General features: G+C 33.7%; 2 protein-coding genes and 1 pseudogene across 2 annotated transcripts; 1 reads left to right on the top strand and 2 right to left on the bottom strand.

Moving 5' to 3' along the window:
• Nucleotides 1–8,210: 8,210 nt before the first annotated feature.
• On the bottom strand, nucleotides 8,211–9,856 carry LOC130828651 (secreted RxLR effector protein 161-like). Its single transcript, XM_057694612.1, has 4 exons — nucleotides 9,767–9,856; nucleotides 9,449–9,662; nucleotides 8,984–9,075; nucleotides 8,211–8,279 (listed from the first exon to the last, which is right to left on the bottom strand). The coding sequence occupies exons 1-4, from the start codon at nucleotides 9,854–9,856 to the stop codon at nucleotides 8,211–8,213; spliced, it is 465 nt and encodes a 154-aa protein (XP_057550595.1).
• A 5,189-nt stretch (nucleotides 9,857–15,045) lies between these two features.
• Nucleotides 15,046–17,336, top strand: LOC130828650 (uncharacterized; annotated as a pseudogene).
• Nucleotides 17,337–21,024: 3,688 nt separating this feature from the next.
• Nucleotides 21,025–23,937, bottom strand: LOC130828210 (36.4 kDa proline-rich protein). The gene is made up of 2 exons (XM_057694066.1): nucleotides 23,115–23,937; nucleotides 21,025–21,313 (listed from the first exon to the last, which is right to left on the bottom strand). The coding sequence occupies exon 1, from the start codon at nucleotides 23,887–23,889 to the stop codon at nucleotides 23,119–23,121; it is 771 nt and encodes a 256-aa protein (XP_057550049.1). The 5' UTR covers nucleotides 23,890–23,937; the 3' UTR covers nucleotides 21,025–21,313; nucleotides 23,115–23,118.
• Nucleotides 23,938–26,561: the final 2,624 nt, after the last annotated feature.

Here is a 26,561-nt window from a genome sequence, read left to right as displayed (position 1 = left end):
TTTGGTGCTTCAATGATATCCCAAGTTTCAATCTTTGCAAGTGATTCCTTCTCTTGCTTCATGGCTATCAACCATTTACTTTTGTCATTTGAGCCCATAGCCTCCTTGTATGTACTTAGTTCATGCAACCCTTCGACTTTGGTAGCAATGTTGAGAGCATTTGCAACATAAACATACTCTTCAATTTGCCTCCTTGGAGCCACAATTTTCCTCTTTTGGCTTGTTGTGTACAAATAAGGAGTTTTTTTTGTTGAACATCATCATTATTTTCATCTTCATAAATATTGGGAGGTTATACCTCTTCTTGTGCATCAATGGGATTTACGATATTATTTACATCATTTTTAATGGGCTTTTCTACATTATAGACTAACATGCTATTTTCATAAAATACAACATCTCTAAAAGTGATTATTCTTTTTGACTCATTACACCACACCCTATGCCCCTTTACACCCACTCCATATCCCACAAACATGCATTTTCTAGCCCTAGGTTCTAACTTTCCATCATTTAAATGAATCTAAGCTGGACAACCAAAGACTCTAAGACTAGAAAAATTTAACAGACTCTAAGACTAGATTTCGAGGTAAAGTAGCACGAGTTCGAGGCTTAGGCACCGTAATCGAAGATGAGACGCATGTATCGAGGCTTAAGCATGCATTTTAAGACATTCACACAAGCCACACTGAGTTCGAAAGCCATCGAGTACATTAAAGAATCGACGAGGCAAGGAACTAGCTCTGGAATGGCTGAATGCCCACTCATTCGGTCGAATCACTCATGGCTCGGGTGCACCAACCTTCCATTCGACCGAATGGAAGTGTTGAAGTACAAACCAAGCAAGGAAATTCCCTGGAAAGGAGGAACAATAGTCTATTTGGTCGAATCAGTTATGGTTCAGGCGAATGATCTTCGAAACTCATGGAATCAAGCTATATATACCCTTCTTCGCAAGCCCATTAAATTCGGCAAATGGTCTTTAAAAAATGCGCGTGTTTCATTCTTCGCAAGCCGTTTTTAGGGCTTTTGTTTCCTTATTTCTTAGGCTATATATACCCTTCTATTCTGAATGTAATACTCATGCCTACTTTGAGAGACTCCCTCTCAACTTAGAACATCAATTTATTGCTTTCATCTTTCATTTATGTCGTAGTGTAGAATTTATTACTTTCCTTTTACATCCAAGCTTTGTATCTTTACATTCCTTTTTATTCAAGCTTTAGTTTATATAAGTTTATTTCTTCCTTTATTGCTTTCTTTTCTTTCAATACTTTCATTTAATGCTTTTACTTACTTTCTTTACAATTGCTTTGAGTATTTGCTTCATTTAATGTTTACTTGTTCTTCAATAATGCTTTACTTCATTTATTGCTTTGTAGAGTAGTTCTTAGTTTCATTTATTACTTTCTTCTTTGTTTACTTCTTGCTCTTAATGCTTTCAGTCATGTTCTCATTTATTCGCTTTGTTTTAGAAGTCTTTAGCATGTGTGAGTAGTTCCCTTAGGGGTTGTGGTTTGGTGAAACCCTAGGTTTGGTGGTAGTTCTTCATGTGTTAGGTTAGGGTTGAGGTTGTTGTTGATTGATTGATTGATATTCAATTCGAATCTTGTCCTACTACTCTCTAAGAGACATAGGGCGACTATGGGTCGTTCGTGTGGCTTAAAGGGTCACAAACTTCCCCTCGCTATCTTGAGTGTCTCAATCGATTACCGTTTGATCTCCCTTGACCTAGCTTTCCATGAGACCTTAAAACTAACCTAGGGTGAATCCTTACCACCCCCGTTTGTCTTTTATCGTTTATCCTTAGTTTTATATTTGCTTGTCTATTGCTTTCATAGTTTAGGTCATACACCCTCTCACCCTTAACCTATCTACGTCAAGTCCTTAGTCTCTCTAGCTTTGTCCTCGTGGTTCGATCCCCAACTTACCTCTATACTCGTTATAGTTTTATTATGGTGTTTTATAAATATCGTTTGCATAACTAGGTTTTTAGTATTATGACGCGCTAGAAACCGGTTATCACTTTCTTTGTGAAGTTATCTATGAAAGTCAACTAGTAATTACAACCACTAAGAGAGGGCTTTCTTGAAGGCCCCTATAAATCGGAATATTTTTAATCAAGTATCCCCTTAGTGTTGTGTATGATGGATTTAAAGTAACCCTCTTGTGTTTTCCATAAACACATTGTTTGCAAAACCTAAGGTTCCCAAACGTTTTTCCATCAAATAAACCTTGTTTACAAAGTTCATACATACCTCTTACTCTCATGTGACCCAGTCTCAAGTGCCAAAGCTTTGTTTCATGATGGGACATTGTGTTTCTGGAAACATTCTCCGAGCCCGAGAGAGTTGAACCTTCAAGAGCATACAAACTCCCATACATCTTCCCCTACATCACCACAAGTGAACCTTTAGCAATCTTCATAACTCCACCTTCACACCCGATCCTACAACCTTCAAGAGTATCGAAAGATATGAGATTATTTTTTAAACCCGGAACATGCGTCACATCTGTCAAGGTTCTCACCATCCCATCAAATATTCTCATTTTCATACTCCAAAACCCAACCACCTTACATGTTGTATTGTTTTCCACGGTCAAATTTCCCCCATCAACACTCTCATTTGTTTGGAATAAATTTTTGTTGGGTGTCATATGGAATGTGCACCCGAGTCAAGAATCCACTCATCACTATCTTTGTACTTATGTGTGGTTACTAAAACACCACCATCATCATTATCATTCACGTAACTAGCATCAACATTATTAGTTCCGTCCCTAGCCCTATCATCACTCGCATTTTTATTTTTTCCATTTCCAACAATCCTTCTTGATGTGGCCTTAAAGCTTGCAATAGTTGCAAGTCTTGTTTTTGGTAGGCCCCGTGACTTTGACCTCCCTTTACCCTATTTTCCACTCCCACTAGTGGAACCTTTCTCAAAAGTCCTCCCTCTCACAAACAATCCATCACTGAACATAAAAGGTAAATAGCCAAGTCTTCATCATCAAGCTTGACTTCAATGTTTTACAATTCCATAACAAAGGAATAAAAGTCATATTAGTGTGGTTTTAAAGGTTTACCTTCCTTCAAGTGTAGATCGTAGAATCTACTCTTCAAAAGTAGTCTATTGGTAACACTCTTGGCCATGTACTGTGATTTCGATTTCTCCTATATATCCTTGGTTGTAGTTTCTTTAACAACCACTCTTAGAACTTCATTGAAAAGGAATAGTTTAATTGCCGAAATTTGCTTTGTGTCAATCTCTTCCCATCTTGTCACGATCATTCCTTTTGGCATTTTATGTACACAATCAATGGCCTTTTGCACACCATTGAATCAAAATGGCTTTCATCTTGACTTGCCATAAGCCAAAATTCACACTCCTATCAAACTTCTCAATGTCAAGCTTCATTGTGGACATGTTTCACCAACAAAAGATTTCTTACAACACCGTAGGCTCTAATATCACTAAGATCCAAGGTTTAAAGTAATTTCAAAACTTGACTTTGACAATAATTAAAGGAAATGAAACAAATGCAAAAGAACACAAGGATGTAAGGAGGTTCAACCAATGATGGCTACGTCCTGCAAGGTGTGTAGTTTCTTGTTTATACTATAACAATGGAGAATTATAACTCTTACAATGAAGTATTACAAATGATGTAAGAGAATGCAAAGGCTATGTGTTTAGGCTTGGGGTTTGTGTTTTTATGTTTTTGATTAGCATATAAGCTTCCTATTTATAGGACTAATTACATTCAATGAGTAGTACTTAATACAAAGCTTAAAAGATATACTAAACTTCTTTGGAACATGACCAGTCAAGAAACAAATCTTATGCCTTCACTGAACGTGTTGCTCGTTCGAGCATCTTTGCTGCTGTAGCATCTGATCTCTTGGCTGCACAGTGCTTGTTTAAGCACCCTATATACTCTTTAGAGCACTTCACTTCAGAACCCTCTATTTAGATACTGATCTTCATGATCGTTCAAGGCACCTTGGATACTTTTATTGCCTCGTTCAAAGCACCTAGTATAGAACCAAAAAATAAAGCAATTCTTCATTAACTCTCATCATTCATCATGCTATATTAATTAAGTGTGTTCATCAATAGCCAATAACTCCACACTTAAACATCACCATCAATCACCCATATTAAGTTACAATCTTAATTATCCAATCAACACACAAATTAATCCACTAGTGAGATTCCATCTCTATGCACCCATAAATGCATAGACTATAATGGTGCACTCAAGGCACCAATAACTTTTACAAAATTACACTGAAAGAGGGCACAAATCATATGAGTGTTCGCCCTTATCGGTACCTACAAATCTAGAAGGCTTAAATTGATAAAATGGTGGAGAATATGTTACTCGAAGGCATTATACAGCCTTCAACAAGCCTGTTCTCTAGCCCCGTTCTTTTGGTTCAGAGGAAAGATGGCTCCTAGCATTTTTGTGTCCACTATTGTGCTCTTAATAAAGAAATTGTGCCTGATAAGTACCCCAATCAGCTTATGTAGAGCTTTAAGCTGAGTTACATGGAGTGGCTATTTTTTATAAATTGGATTTGAAATTCGGTTATCATCAGATACGTGTCCATGTTGATGATGTGCCAAAAACCGCCTTTCGCAATCATGAAGTCCACTACAAATTTTTGGTCATGCCTTTCGGTTTGACGAATGCTCCAGCCACTTTTCAAGCGTTGATGAACGAGGTATCTCACCCTTATTTGAGAAAATTTGTTTTTTTTTTTTGATGATATATTGGTTTATAGTGCTTCTTTAGAAGATCATGTTCACCACTTTGGCGTCCATTTTGGAGATATTGTGTTCTCATAAGCTATATGTTGTTAGGGCGTCATTGCTTATTAGGGCGCCATTTCATTATTTAGTCTAACTAACATAGTTTGCGCTTTATCACATAGCAAAGGAAGGTTGGAAATGAATATCAACAGGGGATAAGGAAGCTTATGGGCTACGATTTTGAGATTAAATACAACCTAGGCACCAAAAATCAGACAGCAGACGCAATTTCTCATCACCAATCCTTTTCTCACTTGGTGCTTTATGCTCTTTTATCTTAGTGTTCTATTTCTTGGGAGGAAGTGCAAAGTCAGATTGCAGCTGACCCTTTTCTTCACACTCTTCAGAATGTGTCTCAAGGTGTGTGCAATTACCCAGGTTATACAATCAATCAAGGCCTTCTATTGTACAAAGATTAAGTACTGCTTCCTTCTTCATCTTCTTTTATTAAAAAGCTGTTGTTAGACTTTTATAACTTAGCTATAAGGGACCACAACGGGTAGTTTAAAACTTACCCTTTCTTAGTAGAGCATTTGTTTTAGGTAGGGATGATAAAGCAGGTTACACAGGATGTTCGGGAATGTGCCATTTATCAGCAGAATAAAGCCTCTCACTAACAACCTGCAGGTTTGTTGCAGCCCCTTCCTGTTTCTCATCAGGTTTGGAAGGAAGTACACGTCTGGGGGATTTGATACGGTTCTTGTGGTTGTGGATCGATTAACTAAATATGCTCACTTCTTGGGCGTTAAACACCCTTTCTTAGCTGTCTCATTATTCACCCACAAAATTGTGAAACTTCTTAGTTACCCCCTGTCCATTGTTTTGGACCGTGATAAAGTGTTCATGAGTTTGTTTTGAAAGAAGATTTTTTGCTTACAGGGCACCTAACTCTTGCGTAGTTTGGCATAACATCATCAAATGAATAGCCAAACTGAGATTGTTAATCAAGCTATGGAAGCTTATCTTCGCTATTTTGTTAATGGGCAACCCTTGCATTGGTCACACTGGCTTCATTTGGTCGAATACTGTTACAACACTTTCGCCCACATCTCTATCAACATCTCTCTTTTTTAAGCCCTCTAATGGACGTCTACCTCCTACCCTCCACCGCTTTGGGCATAAGACTACCACCTTGGATGTATGGAACAGTGGTTGAGGGAACGTGATGCTACGTTTGATGAGTTAAAGTTTAAATTGCTTAAAACTCAGCATTGCATGAAACTCACAGCAGATCTTAAGCGCATGGATGTTTCCTTCACAGTCGGAGAGGTTGTGTATCTTAGTTACAACCTTATCGCCAGCAATCCTAAGCTCGTCACTATTGTAACAACTTGTCTACTCGCTTCAATGGACCTTATGAAATTTTGGCTAAAATGGGTGATGTGGCTTATAAATTGGATTTACCTCCTTCTTGCAAAATCCATCATGTCTTTCACATTTCACAATTGAAGCCAGCTAGAGGTTCCTCTTTTGTTTCTACTTCTATTCCCCCTCAACTGTCCACCACTCTGGAGTTAATGGTTGAACCAAAAGCATTGTTGGGTATTCAAAAATCTATACCATCATTACAAACGGTGGATGAAGTTCTCATCAGAGGACAAGGACTCCTTCTTACTGATGCTACTTGGGAAAACATTCACATCATTGATGCTCATTTTCCTCACTTCACCTTGAGGACAAGATAAATCTCTTTTTCTCCCTTTTATTTTCTTTGATCATTGCTCTATAGTATATTAGGCAGTCAACCTCGACATCACATTTTGTTGAAGGTGTTGCCTTTTTAAATTAACGGTGAAGGTGCTATGAGGTGGCTTCCTAACTTTTGGAGACAGTGCAACTAGTTAACCATTAGTTTTGTGATTTTTGATCAAACCTTTGGCTGGTATAGTGGATATTTATTTATATATGTTGAAAACAATGTGTTTTTATTTCAGATGTTCAGTGTTTCTTTGTGTTTGCTTTTTAGTCTTTCAATGATTTGAAGTTGAAGAAAAGCAATGATTTTTGAGTTGTTTTTTTTATTGATGTTCTCAATTTTTTGGTATAAGATTATAAGATTATTCTTATTATTCCCCTAGTTTTATAGGCCAACATCCATTAGATGATAATTCTTTTCATTATTGCTTGGAGTTATTTAGTAGGAATGATGGTTTTTCAAGTAGATGTGTTTCGTTTAGTGTTGCTAGAATCATAGTTGATTTTCCTTAGTGTCACATTGGAGGCATTTGGCTCAAATCATTTTCTTATATTGATTGGAGGAAAGAATGTTTTTTGAGGTTGTTGTAGGGATGTGTTAATTTATACTATCATTGGTTAATACCACATGACACACCTCTGGGACTTCACGTAAAAAAGATTCGATAATAGATGTATCAAAACATATTCTGGCTCCACGACCTTGAATTTGAAGTGGCCTTTGATGATGTGGTTTAAGCTTGGTGAAAGGAGTCAATCTGATTACAGTTAATGAGTAGGCTTCTTTGTGAGCAATTCATTTAAATGTTGACTGTTGGCATATATGATTCTCTTTTTCTTACTGGATGTTAGGATATATGCTCCGGTTGGCTGCGGTACGTATTGTATTCAAAGTTGAATATTATGGTTGGTGAATGACAATGGGCATTTGTAGGAAATGGTTCATGGATCAATGATCGAGCTTTAAACCCTTTGATTAAGGAGTGTTGACATTTTTTTTTTCCGTGCGTCTCAAGTTCAAGGTAGATTTCTTTGAGTGTATGCAGTACTTCTGCTATATATTTTTGAGGTACAATTGAAATTTTTCAATGGGCGCTAAGAAAACTAAGTTGCTATTGCATTTTTGTGACTGCATTTTATAAATGTAACTTAAACTGCCTCAAAGTGTTGGCAATTGGAATGTATTGAGCGATACAGTCTTATCTAGTATAACTAATTTTGGACGTATTAACCTCTTTGAGCTAATATTTAGAACTTTTTTGGTTTCCATAAAGGATTATTGACTTTTATTTTTGGGTATTTTCTTTTCCTATTGTATTTATTTTTATTATTTATTGTCTAGGCATACACATAACCATTGCATTGTGGTTAAGTTTTTTTTATAGTAGTAGACAGATTTATTGGTTGGAGAGCTAGTCCGGTGGTTGGTTGCATAGTGCAAAAACAAGGTTGCATCACATCACATTACATTGGCCGCGTTGCAAAGATTTTAAAAAAAGGAACTAATTACTCTCGCATTGTAAAGGTGTCATGGTTTGATTTTTGAGCAATTAGAAGGGATATTTGTGTTTTAGTCGATATTGACGTTACAATTACCGCACCACCCTTATTACACTTTTCTTTTATTTTGTTTATTCACAACTAACTACCAATACTTAATTAAGTTGAAATAAGAGCTTGATTAGAGTCTAATAACAAATCTTAACCTCTAATATCACCAAGGTCGAAAAGGTTTGAACTACCTTGATGAACAATAACAGTTTCAGTGAACTAACAATTTTTGAAAAGAAATAAAATGCAAAAACTTGACATAATGATTAAAGGAGGTACTCCCAATTATGGCTACGTCCTCCGTGGTGTGTAGTATCTTCTTTATTCTATTTCAATGGAGTATAACACTCTTACAAATGAAGAATTACAATTAAGTAAGAAAATAACAAAAGCTATGTGTTTATGATTAGTGTGATGTGTTTGGATGAGCATATGAGCTCTCTTTTTATATAAGGAAAATTACATTAAATGAGTAAACAACCTTAATGCTAAGAATTCATCACATTAAAACTGCTTCAAGGACTTTAAACGACAAAAAACACAATCCTAGGCTCACTTATCCAGCTGCTTGTTCGAGCCATGGAGTCGCTAGTTCGAGTAGCCTGCTGCCTGAACCTACTGACTTACAGGCTGCACAATGCTCGTTCGAGCCTATTGGTACTCGTTCGAGAACTTCTTTCTGATAGCTTCTATTGGCTACTGATCTTGGTGCTCGAACAAGGCAATGGATATTCTTTAAGTGCCTCGTTTAAGGCATCTTTATCAAAATCAGAACTCTTTAAATTCATCATTAAATCTCATTCATCATATCATCTTAACTCATATGTTTAAGAGCCTCCTTAATTCCTTTATTACTTCAAGAACTAAATACCTTACTTAAAAAGCATCATCAATCACACACGTTAAGTCACACACTTAATCACCCATATTAAATCATCCATAGGGTTCCACACATGAATGCACAAATCAATTGGCGCACTCAAGTCACCATTAACTTCAACAATCTCCACCTCAACTTGAGTTCACCCAAGTCAAATCATTCATCAATCCACTTCACCTTACAAGCATGTAAACAAACATAAAACAACATATACACCTCACATGCCCCAAAGGGCATTACATCAAGCAAGGAGTAAGACCAACCAAATCCACACACAAATTGAACTTAGTGGTAGGAAATGGTTTTGTCATCATACCCGCCGGGTCATCTTTGGTATCAATCTTCACTAAACCCATTCTTATGTGCTTAGCTTCATCCCGCATAAAATTATACTTGATATCAATGTATTAGGACCCTCTATGAAATGTATTTTGATTTCTAGCCAAATGTATTGAACTTTGGCTATCACAATGCGCACTTACCGAAGACACCTTGTTGCACATCTAACCGACTACACCCTTGAGCCACTTTGCTTCATTAAATGACTCGGTAACGGTTATGCACTCCTCTTTCGTTGTTGAAAGAGCAACCCCATCTTGAAGTGATGATTGCAAACTCACCGTCGAACAACCCACTATAAACACAAATACACTTGTCGATTTTATAGCATGCAAATCACCTCCATAATCTGAGTCACAAAGCCCGGTTAGCTTGCTTGAATCCTTCCCATACAAGAGACAAACATTAAAAGTACATTTCAAATACCTAAACAACCACTTAAGTGCCTCCCGATGTCTCTTCCTCAGATTAACATATATCTACTCACCAAGCTCACCGCATAAGCTATATCGGGTCTAGAACATACCATAGTATACATCACACTACAACCGACACTAGTGCACGGAATTCTTACCATTTTTCTCTTCGTTCACCTTTGTTTGTGGACACAACTTCTTGAACAACTTAAAATGAGAGATAACAAGGGTATACACACCTTTAGCATTACCCATGGAGAAGCGTTGCACAACTTTCTCAATATACCTCCTTTGGCTAAGGTATTAGACACCGTTAGACTGGTCCCTCATGATTTCCATCCCAAGAATCTTCTTGACTTCACCAAGATCCTTCATATCAAATTCACTTGAAAACCACTCTTTAAAGTTCTACACCTCAAACAAGTTATCACATGCTACAACATATCATTAACATACAAGAGCAAATATAACAAAGAACCATTTCCAAGTTTTTTAAGATAAACACAACTATCATAAGAACTTCTAACAAAATCATGTGAAATCATGAAAAAATCAAACCTCTTGTACCATTGCCTTGGCGATTGCTTCAACCCATACAATGATCTTTTCAATCTACACACATGGCCTTCCTTGTCGGCAGCCTCAAAACCTTTTAGTTGCATCATAAATATTTCTTCTTCCATTAAGAAACGTCGTTTTCATATCCAATTGATGCAACTCCATATCCTGTATCGCCACCAAAGCTAGTAGCGCTCTTATAGAATAGTGCCTCACGACTAGAGCTTTTAAAAAGTGACCCGACCTGAAATCCCGAACTGCAACCGAAAATCAACTGACCCGAAAAATGTGTTCCTTTTTTAGATTTATCGAACCGACATTACCCGACCCGAAGTTGTACTCGAACTGGTTGACAACCCAAAATGGAAAAACTGAACCCGAACTGTAACCGATTATTGTAATCGACATATAACCGTTAACCGAGATTACCCGAACCTAATAATGACCGACCCAAGTGATATCCAACCCGAATCATGGTTGAAATTGAACTCGATCCGGCTAAAACCGACTTAACCCGAATGAAGTTTAGATCGAACTCCTGTAAACCTGAACCAATTTTTAACATAGAAGTATAATTGACTCATATTCAATCATCTTATTAGCTATTCTAATAAAGTGATAGATATTTTAATAAATTAAATTCTATATATACATGGTTTCATATATTTAGAGTTAATAATTAATGGTCAATGTTTATTTAACTATTTTTAATCGAATTATATGAAAATTGATAGAACTTTATAATTTTATTTTCCGGTCAAACAAGTAAAAGTAACAAAGTAATAATGATCACTAATTGATTTGTAATTTAATTATTTTGCTTTAAGTAGAGAGAATCTTATCATTAATTAAACAATGACTAATAACTTAATTTGATATTGACTTGAGCGATAGTAATTAGTAATTCGTAGCCGTATTTTACTTGAAAAATTCCCGAACCCGATCTGTACCCACTAAAACCGAACCAATTATTAACCGATAACAAACTCCAGAATGATTGACACTCGACATGAATTTCAACCGAAACTGAACCGATGCTAACCCGATAGCTCGAATAACTGATATTCAACCGAACTGTGAGTAAATGACCCGACCCGAGTATGACCCGTCGTAACACACATCCGAAAAATAACTGATCCAAAATACAATCGTATCGAAGGACACCCGTCCGAAACCGACCCGATCACCCAAATGAACACCTCTATTCACGACCGGTAAAAACACCTAATAAAAATCGACACCCTCAATGTGAGAGCATCCTTTTGCTACTACCCTTTCTTTGTAGATAGAAGGAACACCACTATAATACCCTAATTCCTCTTACCACTATAATACCCTAATTCCTCTTGAATATCTAGTTGCACCCAACAATCTTCTTTTTCTTTGGTGCCTCAATGATATCCCAAGTTTCGTTTTTTGCAAGAGATTTCATTTCTTACTTCATTACTATAAACAATTTGCTTGAGTCATTTAAGGCAATAGCCTCCTTATACGTACTTGGTTTATTCAACTTCAACTTCACTAGCAATGTTGAAAGCATATGCAACATAATCACACTCTTCAATGTAGCTTCTTGGAGCCATGATCTTCCTCTTTTGCCTTGTTGTGGACAGAGGAGGAGATCTTTGTTGAACATCATCATCATTTTCCTCTTCTTGAATGTTAGGCGGTTGAACCTCCTCTTGTGCATCAATGGGATCGATGACAAAATCATTTAAATTATTATCAATGGGCTTTTCTACATTAAAAGTAATTATTCTTTTTGACTCATCACACCACATCTTATACCCCTTTACACTCACTCCATATCCAACAAAGATGCGCCTTAGGTTCTAACTTTCCATCATTTACATGAATATAAGCCGAACAACCAAAGACTTTAAGACTTGAACAATTTACCAGAGTGTTGTACCACACTTCTTGTGGTGAGTTAAGGCGGTATGAGGTGAGCGATTGATCAAGTAACATGTCGTAGCCACCGCTTCGGCCCAAAAATGCTTCCCCAATTTTTCTTGGTTTAGCATACATTGTGCCCTTTCCAACAATGTTTTGTTCATCCTCTTCCCAACACCCTTTTGTTGTGGCTAACCTACATAAGTTCTAGGTCTAAACAATACTTTCACTACCACAATATTAAAGATATTTATTATCAACAAACTCAAGACCATTATCGATTCTCAAGGTCTTAATGCCCCTACTGGTCTTTTTCTCTATCATTTTTTTCGATTCTAAGAAAACATCAACAACTTTATTTTTGTGTTTAATGAAGTAACACTAAACTTTCCTTGAGAGGTCATCTATGAAAGTCAACAAGTAATTACAACCACCAAGTGATTGCTTTCTTGAAGGCTCCTACGAATCGGAATGTATGTAATCAAGTATCCCCTTGGTGTTGTGTATGGCGGGTTTGAAACTAACCCTCTTGTGTTTACCATAAACATATTGTTCACAAAACCCAAGGTTCACAAACTTTTGCCATCAAATAAAGCTTGTTTAGAAAGTTCATACATACCTATTTCAATTATGTGACCAAGTCTCAAGTGCCAAAGTTTTGTTTTATGATCGAACATTGTGTTTGTGAAAACGTTTACTGAGCCGGATATAGTTGAACCTTCAAGAGCATACATACTCCCATTCATCTTCCCCTTCATCACTACAATTGAACCTCTATCAACCTTCATGACTCCAGCTACAAAAGTGTATCTATACCTGATCTTATCAAGAGTACCCAAAGATATGAGATTCTTTTTCAAACTTGAAATATGTCTCACATCCGACAAAATTTGCGTCAAACATTAATTATAATTTTCACACTCCCAACACCGACCACCTTCCCATCACATTTCCCCCATCAACAGTCTCATATGTTTGGAAGAAACTTTTATTGGGTGTCATATGGAATGTGCACCCCGAGTGAAGAATTGACTCATCGCTATTTTTGTACCCATGTGTGGCAACTAATATACCGCCATCATTACTATCATTACTATCACTAGCATTTTTCTTTTTCCATTTCCAAAAATCCTTCCTAATGGGACTTTAAGCCTGCAATAGTTGAAAGTCTTGTTTTTGTTAGGTCCCCATGACTTCGACCTCCCTTTACCCTTGTTTCCACTCCCACTGGTGGAACCTTTCTCATGAGTTCTCCCTCTTACAAATAAACCATCACTCGAGCCACCTTGTGTTGTGACAATTGTGTATCGATTAAATCCCTTTGTGTTAAGGCATTTTTCACACCATCACTACTCAAGGTTTCTCTACCATAAAGTAGAGTTTTTCTAAAATTCTTGTAAGATGAAGGTAGAGAACATAAAAGTCAAATAGCCAAGTCTTCATCATCAAGTTTCACTACTATGTTTTGTAAATCCATAACAATGGAATAAAACTCATCAAGATGAGGTTTCAAAGGTTTACCTTCCTCCAAGCGCAAATCGTGGAGTCTACTCTTCAAAAGTAGTCTATTGGTAACACTCTTGGCCATATAGAGTGATTCCAATTTCTTCCATATACCCTTGGTGGTACTTTCTTTGACAACCTCTCTTAGCAACTCATTGGAATGGCATAATTGAATTGCCAATAGTGCCTTTGTAACAATCTCTTCCCATCTTGCTACGGTCATGCCCTCGGGAATTTTCTCTACACCGTAAATGACCTTTTGCACACCATTTCGAATTAAAACGGCTCTCATTTTGACTTTTCATAAGCCAAAATTTATACTATTATCAAAATTCTCTATGCCAAGCTTCGTTGTGGACATGTTTCACCAACAAATGACTTCTTAAACACTGTAACAATGACTTGGCTCTGATATACATTGAAATGAGAGCTAGATTAGAGTCTAAGAACAAATATTAACCTCTAATATCACTAAGATCTAAAAGTTTTGAAGTACCTTAATGAACAATAACAATTTCAATGAACTAATAATATTTGAAAGGAAATAAAATGCAAAACTTGACACAATGATTTAAGGAGTTCACCCAATTATGTCTAAGTCCTTTGTGGTCTGCAGTATTTTTATTTATACAATTTTAATGGAGTATAATACTCTTACAAATAAATAATTACAAATGAGTAAGAGAATAACAAAGGCTTTATGTTTTGGTTCGCGTTTGTGTTTGATGTGTTCGGATGAGCATATGAGCTCTCTTTTTATAGAGGCTACTTACATTTCATGAGTAAACAACCTTAATGCTAAGAATTCATCACATTCAAACTGATTTAAGGACTTAGAACGACCAAATACAAAATCCTACGCTCACTAACCCAACTGCTCGTTTGAGCCATAGAGTTGCTCGTTCAAGCAGCCTGCTGCCTAAACCTACTGACTTGTTGGCTGCATAGTACTCGTTTGAGCCACATTGGTGCTTGTTCGAACACTTACTTCTAATAGCTTCTGTTTACTACTGATCTTGGTGCTCGAACAAGGCAATGGCTATTCTTTGAGTGCCTCATTCAAGGCATCTTCATCAAAATCAAAAACTCTTGGAAATTCTTCATTAAATCTCATTCATCATGCTATCTTAACTCATATGCTTAAGAGCCTCCTTAATTCCTTTATAACTCCAAGAATTAAACACCTTACTTAAACACTATCATCAATCACACAAATTAAGTCGCACACTTAATCACCCATATTAAATCATCCCTAGTATTCCACACATGAATGGAAAAATCAATTGGTGCACTCAAGTCACCATTAGCTTCAACATAAATGAAAATAATAAAAAAAAAAAAAGCCAACCGATTGTGGTGGAGGAGTATTAATTTATGAGAAATCATCATTCAAACAATGTCATTAAACATCATGATACTCATGGTTTCATGTTTTAGCTGCTTATATGCGGCCCTTAGGGTTGTATATCATTTATTATTGCAGCATAATATTTCAAGACTTTATTTACATTTTAATATGACATATTTCTATTTTTTTGCTTGAAATTGTGACTTAAGTTAACTGTTTTTCCTCTGCAGGATGTGAAAACCTAACTTGATAAGGCTTTTGGATCAAGTTGTATGCTTACTCAAGCATATGGTGGAAGCGCAAGGCAACAACAAACTTCAAAACTTGTAGTGAAGTCATCATCAATTCCAAAACAATCATCGGTGTCTTATGACTTTAATTCTTAAAAAGGTTGTTGTGACAAATATCGCAGAGTTTTATCAGTTGAACATATCGACTATGAGACTTTGCTTTCAACACTGGATATCATTGGGCAGAATATGTATAAGGCATCTAATCTTTCAGCATCAAATGGTATCAATTTGAGGTTTCACTTGCCCCTTTACAAAATATAACTTTTGGTTCTTACTAGGAATCATAAGGCAGCTAAGCATGAAGTTAAGCTAGCAATGAGTATTGCAACTTGATAATGAACGTGGGAACTACCCTAAGGCGTTTAAGCTGTTGAGAGCATCAAATAGCGACCTAGAGAAGGGAAGTTCAATCATAATCAACAACAACATTAGTTGTCTCTATTTTCAAAAGGGGAATCATCACGTATCAAGTATATTTTCCCGCAAAACCCTGAGAATTTGTTTGCTCAAGAAGATAAGTTTCCAAAATTAACCACATTTTCTCATGATAAATCCTTGCTCATTGCTATAATTGCGGCGTGCAATACTTGACCTGTGGCTAACCCATTCTCATAGCTTGATGTTTTCTAAAAGCTATTTTTTTTTTCCAAGCTTCTTTGGTGGGTTGGACTTGCAGAATGCTACCTAATGGCATTGGAAAAAGGCCTCTTGAAGCGCACATGTTTTTCCAGAACCGAGTCTCTGTGCAAGCTTCAACTTATTGGGCAAGGGATATGGAGACATCTTGCATTTGAAAATGGTTTTTTGAGAAATGGGTTAGTGAGTTCTAATGACAAGGAGGATTATGGTCTTGAAAATATTATCAAGCCAAAACTATCATTGCAATTTTCCCTACAGTGTCTTCTTAAAGCCTTTCTCTTGCTAGCCAATTCTGAGTCGAAGAATACTAAGTCAGGTTCATTGAAAAAATCTTCTACCAAGGAGAATGATTTTGATGCATCTGCATCAAAAAACTTGGGCCACAAGAATTTGGGAAATACTGATTCAAAGTCTAAAGGCACAACAAGCTCTTCTAGGATATTGTTAATAGAGACATAAGGAAATAGAGAGCTAGAGCTCATTCTAATACAATTACCTCAAAACTATCTCTCGCAGTATGAGGGGATATATAGAAGAGAAATCCATAAGATAAAGTAGTTTTTCCTTGTCAATTTAGCAATTGTTGAGCTTGAAATAGGAAATCCACTCAAGGCACTCTACAGCTTTATCTCTCCTGCAATGCACATACCCAAATGCTCGAGAATGTATGCCTTTTTGGGGTATGTTTATGCAGTTGAGGCCCTTTACTTATTGAATACGCTGAATGAAGCTAGTAGACATCTCTCTACCTATTTGTCAACTGGAAATGTGGAATCACCTTAAGGTGAAGAAGATTCTAGACATTAGGAGGCAAAGCAAACTCGGGATGCCGAGGATTCGATTGTTAGGCATATTGCTAGGATTCCTACACTTAAGGAGCAACAAGATAAATTGTTTCTCTTTCTTGTAGAAGCTCGAGGTACACTCTATGTCAACTTGGCAACCTTGCATGTCTTACAAGGGGATCTCAAATAGGCAAGCCAGTGTGCAACACAAACTTTGGCTACTCTACCAAAGGGCCAAGAAGCATTTCTTATGTCAATTTACTTGGATCTGAAGCTTGCCAGACCTCAACGGCTCCTCCTAAGCTGAAATGTTGTTGTTGGGTTAAATTCCTACCCTTCACTTTAAAATTAAAAGCGATTTCTTTATGTTTCTTGATGTTTAATAATTTTTATTTTCATTTTTTCCTCATTTGCATTGGTCATGTAGTTCACACCAAGATACCCGTTATGACAAAGGTAGCTAACATAAAAGTGTACAATTATAAGAATAAAATTTAAGTTTTTCATTTTTTTTCCCTTGTTTATTTTGCATGTACATCTCAATTAGGGTTGGAGGGGGACAGTGTGGCTTGGTCATTGTTTTCTCTTATGTCGGTGGAATGCCTGCGATATTGTCATTTAGAGTCTTTTTATGTGAGTTTTAGTTATTGGAATTTTTGATATTTTGGTGGCTCTCATTTGTTCAAATTGAAAAATAGAAGTATATATTTCTTTTTACATTCGGTAGGAAACCATTTGTTTTGGATATTTGAATTTTTGAGTTTTAATTATTTTATTTTATTTTATTTTATTTCGGCTCCTAAGGGCCTGTTCCCTAACCAATGGGATGGGAACATAGCTCATGTAATTAGAATTGAGTTGATATACTAATGTGAGAATAAATATGATAAGCTTAATAGATCTGAAATAGTATAAAATCTCGTAAAATGCACGAAATTCTTAGTATGAAGATATATATAATTATAATTTTCAAAAACATGCAATAATAAATATACTATATACGAATGATGAAGAAATAAATAATAATTGTAAAAATACGGTGATATGACATTTTTATGTGTAATAAATTTAAATAGTTTGTAGATGAGTAAAATAAATAACATGTTGATTAATTTTATTTGCCACTTAAGCTAATATCAACCAATAAAATTCATTCTTCTAGCGTGGCTCCAAAAGAATGACACGCGTGATTTTTTTTTATTAAATTATATGATAATTAGTTGAAATAATCTCTATAATTAATCACTCTAAATGTTAATAAATTATTTAATATCATCTAAATATTTCTTACTTTATTTTGTTTTCAAATTTTTGTTGCAGTAATTTATCAAAAGATATATGATTAATATTATGTTCCCTAATTTATAATTTTAAATTTGTTAATATCACCTAAATCATTCTTAATTTATTGTTTCTATTCTCTTAGTTAATTTATAGATTTGAGTATTTGATTAGTTGAAATAATTTCTTTAACTAATCAGTAAATATAACAGGTTAAATATTGGTTGATTGTCAAATTTTTGATTGATTAAACTAGTTAACTATTTAATTAAGTTAGTTTAAATACTACAATAGAAAAATTACAATTAGCAAGTGCTCTAGAAATTTGACATTTGGCTTTTCACTGTTTTTTTAATAAATGTTATTATGATTCAAATTCCCTAAATTTTTTTTTAAAATTTGTCAATAGCACCAAAATGATTCTTAATTTATTGTTTCAATTCTCTTGGTTAATTTATAGATTAGAGTATTTGATTAGTTGAAATAATTTCTATAACTAAGTCGGTAAATTTAACATGTTAAATATTGATTGATTGTCAAATCTTTGATTAATTAAACGGGTGAGCTCTTTAATTCATTTAGTCTAAATACTCCAATAGAAAAATTACATATGGTAAGTGCTTTAGAAATTTGACATTGGCTGTTCACTACTTTTTAATAGATGTTATGATTGAAGTGAAGATATTATAGACTTTTAGTTGTAAATTTTAATACTTTAGTCTTTCAAAATAGGAAAATTTATGTGAACGTAAAAGGAAGAAATATGAGTACTTTTTCCTTTAAATCTTTTCACTTTAGTAGAGATATTATTTTTAACAAAATTTTGCCATAGTTTACCTCCAAACCCTTCTCCTCCAAATCCCTCCCCTACCTTTATGTTATCTAAAGAAGGGATTTTCTCCTTCCAAATTCATCCCTTTTTTCTCTTTAATTCTTTATTCAAACACAGTGTAATAGATTTCTAGAGGTAAAATAAAACCATACGAACATTTTAATAAATTGTGCAATGGTAGTACCATAGATTAATCTTGTAATTGAATATAACCATTTATTTCTCTCTATTCACTTTAGCTGTTTGTTAGGTTATCCGGCCTTTGTTAGTACTTGGGATTACGACATTCATCTGAGAAACAAATGAGATAATTGTTCATGAGGGGAAATTGGTTTCCAAACAAGGAGATGGTTGGGCACAAGAATTGTTACTTGTTAGTGCTACTTGGTGAATGGTTATGTAAAGGAGACACTGGAGCAGACAAAAAGGGTCCAGGATGAAATATCTCTTTTACAACTTTAGTTCTTCAACTAATTTACAAATTATTTTGACATATAATCTTCTATAGTTAGGTTTTTAATATGTGAGGAATATTCTATAGAAACACTCCTCTAAATAGATATTATTCATAATTAATTAAAAGATAGTATTATTATCGGAAAATAAGCAAAAAGTTGTATTATTCCTGATAATTTTTTCTAATTTAAATACTATTCTTTTTTGTTTTACTGTAATATTTTTTTCTACAAGAATTTTTAAAAGTAAATACAGCAAAAGAAACTCAGCCGAATAATATCTATAAGGTATATTTGTATCTTGGATCATACGATAAATAAAGGAATGTTTGTTATTGATGTACTTGGCAATAACTTGCATGGAGTTGACACATCAAACTACTAAAACAAAGACTGTCGTGAAACTTCAAATGAGCAATAGCCAATATACTATCCTCATTAAAAAAATAAAATGAGGAAAACTATCGACTTTTATTCATAAACAACATTAAGCAAGAGATATTTTTGTGAGACTGTCAGATGAGACAGTTTAAAATAAAGAGTTTTATATATTAATTATTTGTATTAGTTAGACTATTTAACCAAAATCTAAAACATATTTTACAGTAAAACCGCTATATATAAGAATTTGTGATTAAGAAAATATTCTTACTATTTTAACGAACAAAAAATCAACAAATATTATGAGATACACTCTCTTTGATAGATGATCCTCTCACAAATGGGCCAATAGATTAAAAAAAAAAAAAAACCTCACTGCATGCGTGCGTTTATATTGTGTGAAATAGATGAGTATGATATGTCTCACACTGTTTAATGTATGTGAGGAAGTGTTTATGGTTGCGTGGTAGATTTTTAAGATTTCGTGAAGTATGTGCTTATAGTATGTTAAATAGGTGTTTATTTTTTTTGTAAATATCTACTTCACATATTTTAAAGTGATTAATTATAATATTAGATTGATCACTATAGTTTTAAAGTAAGTACTTATAAGTTATAACCTTAAAGTGATTATTGCAATCTTAAAGTGATCAATTGTAACTTTAAAGTGATTACTAATAATTTTAAAATAATCGCTTTGTTCACATATAACATTAAGGGGTCACTTATAATCTAGTTAGTTCAACACAAACTACATAGTAAGAGTTTGGCTTTTCAGGTAATAGTATTTTGAATTCGCTAGACACGTCATTTTCAGCCATTACACATCCAATAAATAGTTTTAAAATATTAAACGTGAAAATAAGTTAATGTGATGAGCATCAAAATGAATGGAGAAGAAAATTTATGTGAACGACTATTAAAATTAAGGCTTTGACATTGTTATTATATTATCATCAAAGTGCATCTCTTTTGATATTTTATGTATATATTTATCTGTCTTTCACAGTAATGATATTCTATTATTGGGTATGAGTTCTTGTGAGTTTTGACTAAAAACCATTATCCAAAATGATATATGTAAACCTTGGAGATGGAGTTGGCAATTTATTGTGGCTTATTAGACTTAATGGCAATTTTTTGTGGCTTATTAGACCTAATGACACTATAATCATACCTTAGTTATATGAGGCTTTCTCCTACTAATAGGTCAGATTTTATAACTCAGTTTATTGCTGTGAATATCATGTATAAATAAATAAACTAATTAATTAAAAGATCACGAAGATTATACAAATTAAAGGGACACATCTTCTTTGCATTACTTGGTTGCTGCTAAAATATAATAATAATAATAATAATAATAATAATAATAATAATAATAATAATAATAATAATAATAATAAGACGTACACAATCGAGCTGAATATAGCAATGTTTGAACTCATAAATTATGAGTCATTACAAATAAGTTTGTACTGTGTTCAATTTAAACCCAACTACAATCTTAAATAATAATAGCAATTAACAAGAATTTAATTAATAAAATCCAAAAGAGCAAGTTAATGGAGGAGAGAGAAAAAGATTGGAAGCTAAACATCCTCTCGTGTCAATGTCATCCATTCATTCAATCCTTCATCTTCTATCAACCTGCAATACAAGATTAGATAAGACTTTCATACTTCACATTTTCTACCCAACTAATTCTAGCATTTTGAGTCAAATGTTGTTATTCTAGAATTACAAAGGAAACACATGTTATACATTTTTCTCAAACCACAATTAAGTTAGACAATCTACATAATGAATTAATTTTACGTCATGTTTGGAAACAATGATTTCATTTGGAAATTTGAAATTGGCTTAAATTTTTTGTTTGGCAAATTAAAAATTTTTAAATTTGAATTTGGATCAAATTCTACCATTGTTTTTAAAGTAGTGAACGTTGAGAATTTGAGAATGACTACTCAAACCTTGTCATTCTCAAATTCTTCATTCATTATTTTATAATTGAAATCCATAATTTGAAATGAAATATTTATTCCCAAACACTACATTAAGTTTTTTCATTTATTTTTTATTTATTATTGAACATTTTATTTTCATTTTAATGCAATTATGTAAATAGTACTATTTATTTTATTTTAATGTTATTATGTAAATTAAAAAGTCACTAAGATAGTCTTGCATATTTTAATCAATTATTGCTAATCAAACATTCTAATAAAAATGTTGAAAAATTACAAATGTTATTTTTAGAGAAGCCATGACAACTAGAATTATATTAATGGATGCTAATTGATTACATGACAATATTAACCTAATTAAGAATTTGAATTTTTTTTTTAAATTGGAGCTAAATTAGTTAAAGTATTTATAGAATTTATCATAGCAATTCTATATACATAACCTAGAATTTGATATATTTAATTGAATGAAATAAATAATGTATTTGATAAATAATAATAAAAAAAGTAATTAATTGTTGCTTATAAAAAATCATGTACATATTCAATAAGTTTATTCACGATAATATAAAGTTAAATTTTTATATATTTCCTGCAAATAAATTCGTGCAATGCACGAATTTCTATACTGATTTAGTATAATCGCGAGGAAATATTCTTTAAACATGACAATTGTACCTTGTACGTAAGAATCCAAGTTCTTGTATCCATTATCGATCTTGAATGATTAAAAGTGCGTCAAGCTTATAAATTATCTTAATTTCGATGTATTTGAATTTTGTAGAACAATTTTAGTATCATACACAATACATCAAAACTGTATTTGGATAACAACATAAAATAAAATAAAGGAAATGGACGATGAGGAGAATGGTATTTTTCCTTCCAACTCTATTCAATCTTGGAATTGTTATATCCCTTCCTTGTTTTATTAGATCCAAATGAGGAATGTCTCTATATTTTCCTCCTGTTTCTTTCATTTCATTTTCTTTTGTTAAAATATAGTGTAAAAGCACTAATTTACTACTAAATATGTATACTTTAATTTTTAAACGAGTAATTTTGAATTGTTATAGCTTATACATGTAATAGTTAGATGTTACCTATATCTCTAAGAGATTCTCTTATCGACTATATTAAACATGTAATATATAATTTTGATTTATAGAATAATTTAAGAGATGAAATGAGTAATAAATACATAATTTGTTCTTCTTAACTTGTTACATGGTATATTTATGATTGTCCACTAATCTTTTTACACTATTGTTATGAATGTACTCACATTCATTTTGCTAATCTTATCTATGTTTAATTTCTATCTTTATCTTACTCTTACATTTATTTCATACATTTATATTTTTTATATTATTTTTACTCGTAATAAACTATAAGATTAATAATCTAAAAATAAAAAACACCAAGTAGCAAAATGAAATAAACAAAAGACTAGAAACAATAGGGTATAGATTGAATGAACATACCATTCTAAAGAGAGCAAGTGAATCCAGGAGGTGGGGTCTTGCCACAAGTGAGGAGAAGTTGAAGAGCAATTGGAACATAAACATTGAGGTCCAAGACTTTGGATTTGAGTGCAGTACACAAGCAAATTGCTGCTTCAGCTTCAGCAATGCCTTTCAAGATTGGGCAGCATTTGTTAACAGCAGGGTCACCAAGCCCAACATGGACCAACCCACCAAGAAGGTCCACACAGGCTCCCAACTTCAACACATTAATTGGGCATTTGTCTTTCGACTTTGGGGCTGGGGTGCCTGGTGCGCAAGGCTTACCACTTGGGGTAGACGGTGGGTTCAAAACTGGCGGGATAAGGCCGGTAACTGGAGGGACCGGGAGTTTCGGGACAACACCGGCAACCGGAGGTACAACCCCGGTGACAGGAGGGACGGGGAGTTTTGGCACAACACCGGTTACCGGAGGTACAATACCGGTGACCGGAGGTATAATACCGGTGACCGGAGGTACAATGCCGGTAACTGGAGGGACAGGGAGCTTGGGAACAGTGACGGGAGGTACGGGAAGCTTAGGGACGGTGACTGGAGGAACGGGGAGTTTTGGAACGGTTACCGGAGGGACGGGAAGTTTTGGGACTGTGACTGGTGGGTGTGAAATGGGTTTGCCAGTTCCTTTCTTGGGCTTATGAGTGGGCTGACCACATTCACCACAGCCCAATATAGGACTAATAGAAGAACATAAAAACATGCATATGAAAAGAAGAGCAGACAACTTAGAGGAGTCCATTATAAAATACTACTTTTTTCAAGATTGTAGAAGTTTATGTAATGAAAAAGTGAAGAAAAAGAGTGAATTATATAGAAGAGAAAGCAAAGAAAGATTGATTAGAAGAGAACAAAAGAACAATGAAGCAGCACATCACGTGAACTCAAACAATTGAAACTTAAGAATGTAAGGCCCGGCCAAGCAGAGGCTGCCAAAATAACACCCTCACTGCTAGTTGGCATAAAACAACCTTACACATATATTTACCTACAGTTGCTTTCACTCGTATTTTCTGTGATCTTTTACTGTTTTTACTATTTTTTATATCATGATAGGGTGTGTTCGGTGTAGTAATTTTAAGTAGCTATTAATGGTTTGATGAGGTTAAAACACTGCCTCATAAAAACATTTCTTTATTTGGCAAGAAGCACATTAAGTGATGTTTAATGGTGGAGTGAGCTATTTACGGAATGTTATAACTTGTAGCGTATTAATATCAAAGTAGGCTTTGAAGATTTTATCAATAAATTATATTCCAACGGCTACCGCAACTGTTACTTCCAATAAACACTGCTGCTTTGACTGGTAATATTGTCCAACAACAATTGCATTGACCGCTAACTATTTACACAACTAACAACTAACCTCACTCTCATCGCTACCTTGTACTGAACAAACCCTTAGAAATATATGATTAATAACATAGTTATGATTAAGTACATAGGATGTAGTAGATGATGGAGTCGAGTAGGCCTGCTTTTCTAATTGTGTATTCTTTTGCACCTTAGTTTTGATTGTATACGAACTTTTTTGAACTTATTTATAAAACTACTTATTCGAAAGCAATCTCAAAGCGACGGAATTAAGAACCGTTAATTAATTGTCTTTAAAATAGAAAAATTAACTAAAATTGACCACCAATAAACGTACATCATAAGTAAAAGAAATAACCAAAAAATAATATGAAGTCGGAATGAGGGGCCTATGTGTTTAGGTTTTGTATGTAATGAATAATGCATTGTTGTAAGAAATGGTTTGCTTGAATCAGCAGGAGTAGTCAGACTCTGAAGCTTAAAGATTATGGAAAAATAGTACATCTTTATTTCAGTTCTGCAAACCTAAGAATGGACAAAAGCAAACTAGTGTTTCTTTTGGAGCTGAATTGACTGGGACGAACTGCCCATGGTTTCAAATGAATCAATTATTATTAGTCTCTCTGTGGATTCTGGCTTTCTTTCCTTGAATTGAATACTACTTAGCTTACTACCTTTTATGTGGACATAAAAGAATCATCATTATTTTCACTGCATCCCGCTCATATGAACTATGATTAGGGTGTAGAAAGAGTAGAAACACAACAACCTATAATTATAAAAAAAAGAATGCAGCTAAAAAGTCCCTTAGTTTAAGAATAAAATATGTAGATGAAAAATTATTTAGTGATATAAAATAAATAAATAAATAAATATGTGCATTAGATTAACTATGAGAGGAAATGTGGAAGCTTATTGTCAAATTTAGAAGTAATGATAAGTGTAGTAATTTACAAGGAATACTTCTAAAAATGATAGGAAACAGCTTGAAAGAAAAAATTATTGGACATTTAAACCATCAAAATGTATTTCATTGCAAAAATAAATTAAAAAAGCCTAATGAACGAGGTTTATACATGTATCAAAGAAACATCGATTTGTTATTCGAATAGAGTACTACTCAGGACTTTCCTATTGATTTAGCATCATTTGGTTATGTTGTATTAAACGAAATGAAAAGCCATATTTTCTTGTGTGGATGAAGTTAAAAGCTAGTCTGAATAAAAGTGTACATGAGATTAAAATAAAATTGGAGGTCAATTCACAAAGAAAAAAATAAATAAAGCAAAAGGAAAATTGAGTGAAAGAATCTAAAATAAAAAATTATACAAAATATGATGAACATAGGGAGCATACTCTTGTATGAATAATTTATTTTTTCTCATTCTAATTAACTTCAAATATAATTCGATGAAAATGTTATTTGCATGTGAAATATGTTGTATAAGGCTATCTCACGAATTCTTATAATAAATATATTTTTGTAATTGATCAATTTAAAATGCTAAGTGATTATTTTAATTGAATATATATATATATATATATATATATATATATATATATATATATATATATATATATATATATATATATATATATGTCATGCCAATAATTTATCTCAGTATGAGACCGTCTCATTTAAAAATTTGGGAATATGCACCGGCTTATAGGACAAGTAAATGGGCCAACATTACAAGTTGCTTAAACGACATGGATTGCTTTCTAATTCATTTTTGTTTCTTCTTTAATTGATTTGGTTAACTGGAAGGAGATATTTGGAAGAACAAAATACAAGATGGATAATTCTGCTATTGTTTCAACCAATCAAAAGGAATAATCCAAATACATGAATTCTGTCTCTAACCTTTAGCTAGCAACTTAATCGCAATTGGTTGCAATAAATTCGGAAAAATATACATTATTTTACTCGACACTTGTAGGCGGGCCAAAATTTTAAGCATTCTCAAGTTTCTGGAGTAATTTTTTTTTTTTCAATATATACAAGATTTTAATATTTGAAAATTAACATTTAAAAGGGAAAAAAAATGAAAATGTTTGACATAAATTCCCTTACAAGAAAATATTATGTTGAAGTATATG

Source organism: Amaranthus tricolor, chromosome 12, assembly GCF_026212465.1.
Source record: "Amaranthus tricolor cultivar Red isolate AtriRed21 chromosome 12, ASM2621246v1, whole genome shotgun sequence".
NCBI lineage: Eukaryota > Viridiplantae > Streptophyta > Magnoliopsida > Caryophyllales > Amaranthaceae > Amaranthus > Amaranthus tricolor.
This window is presented reverse-complemented; position numbering and strand designations above follow the sequence as displayed.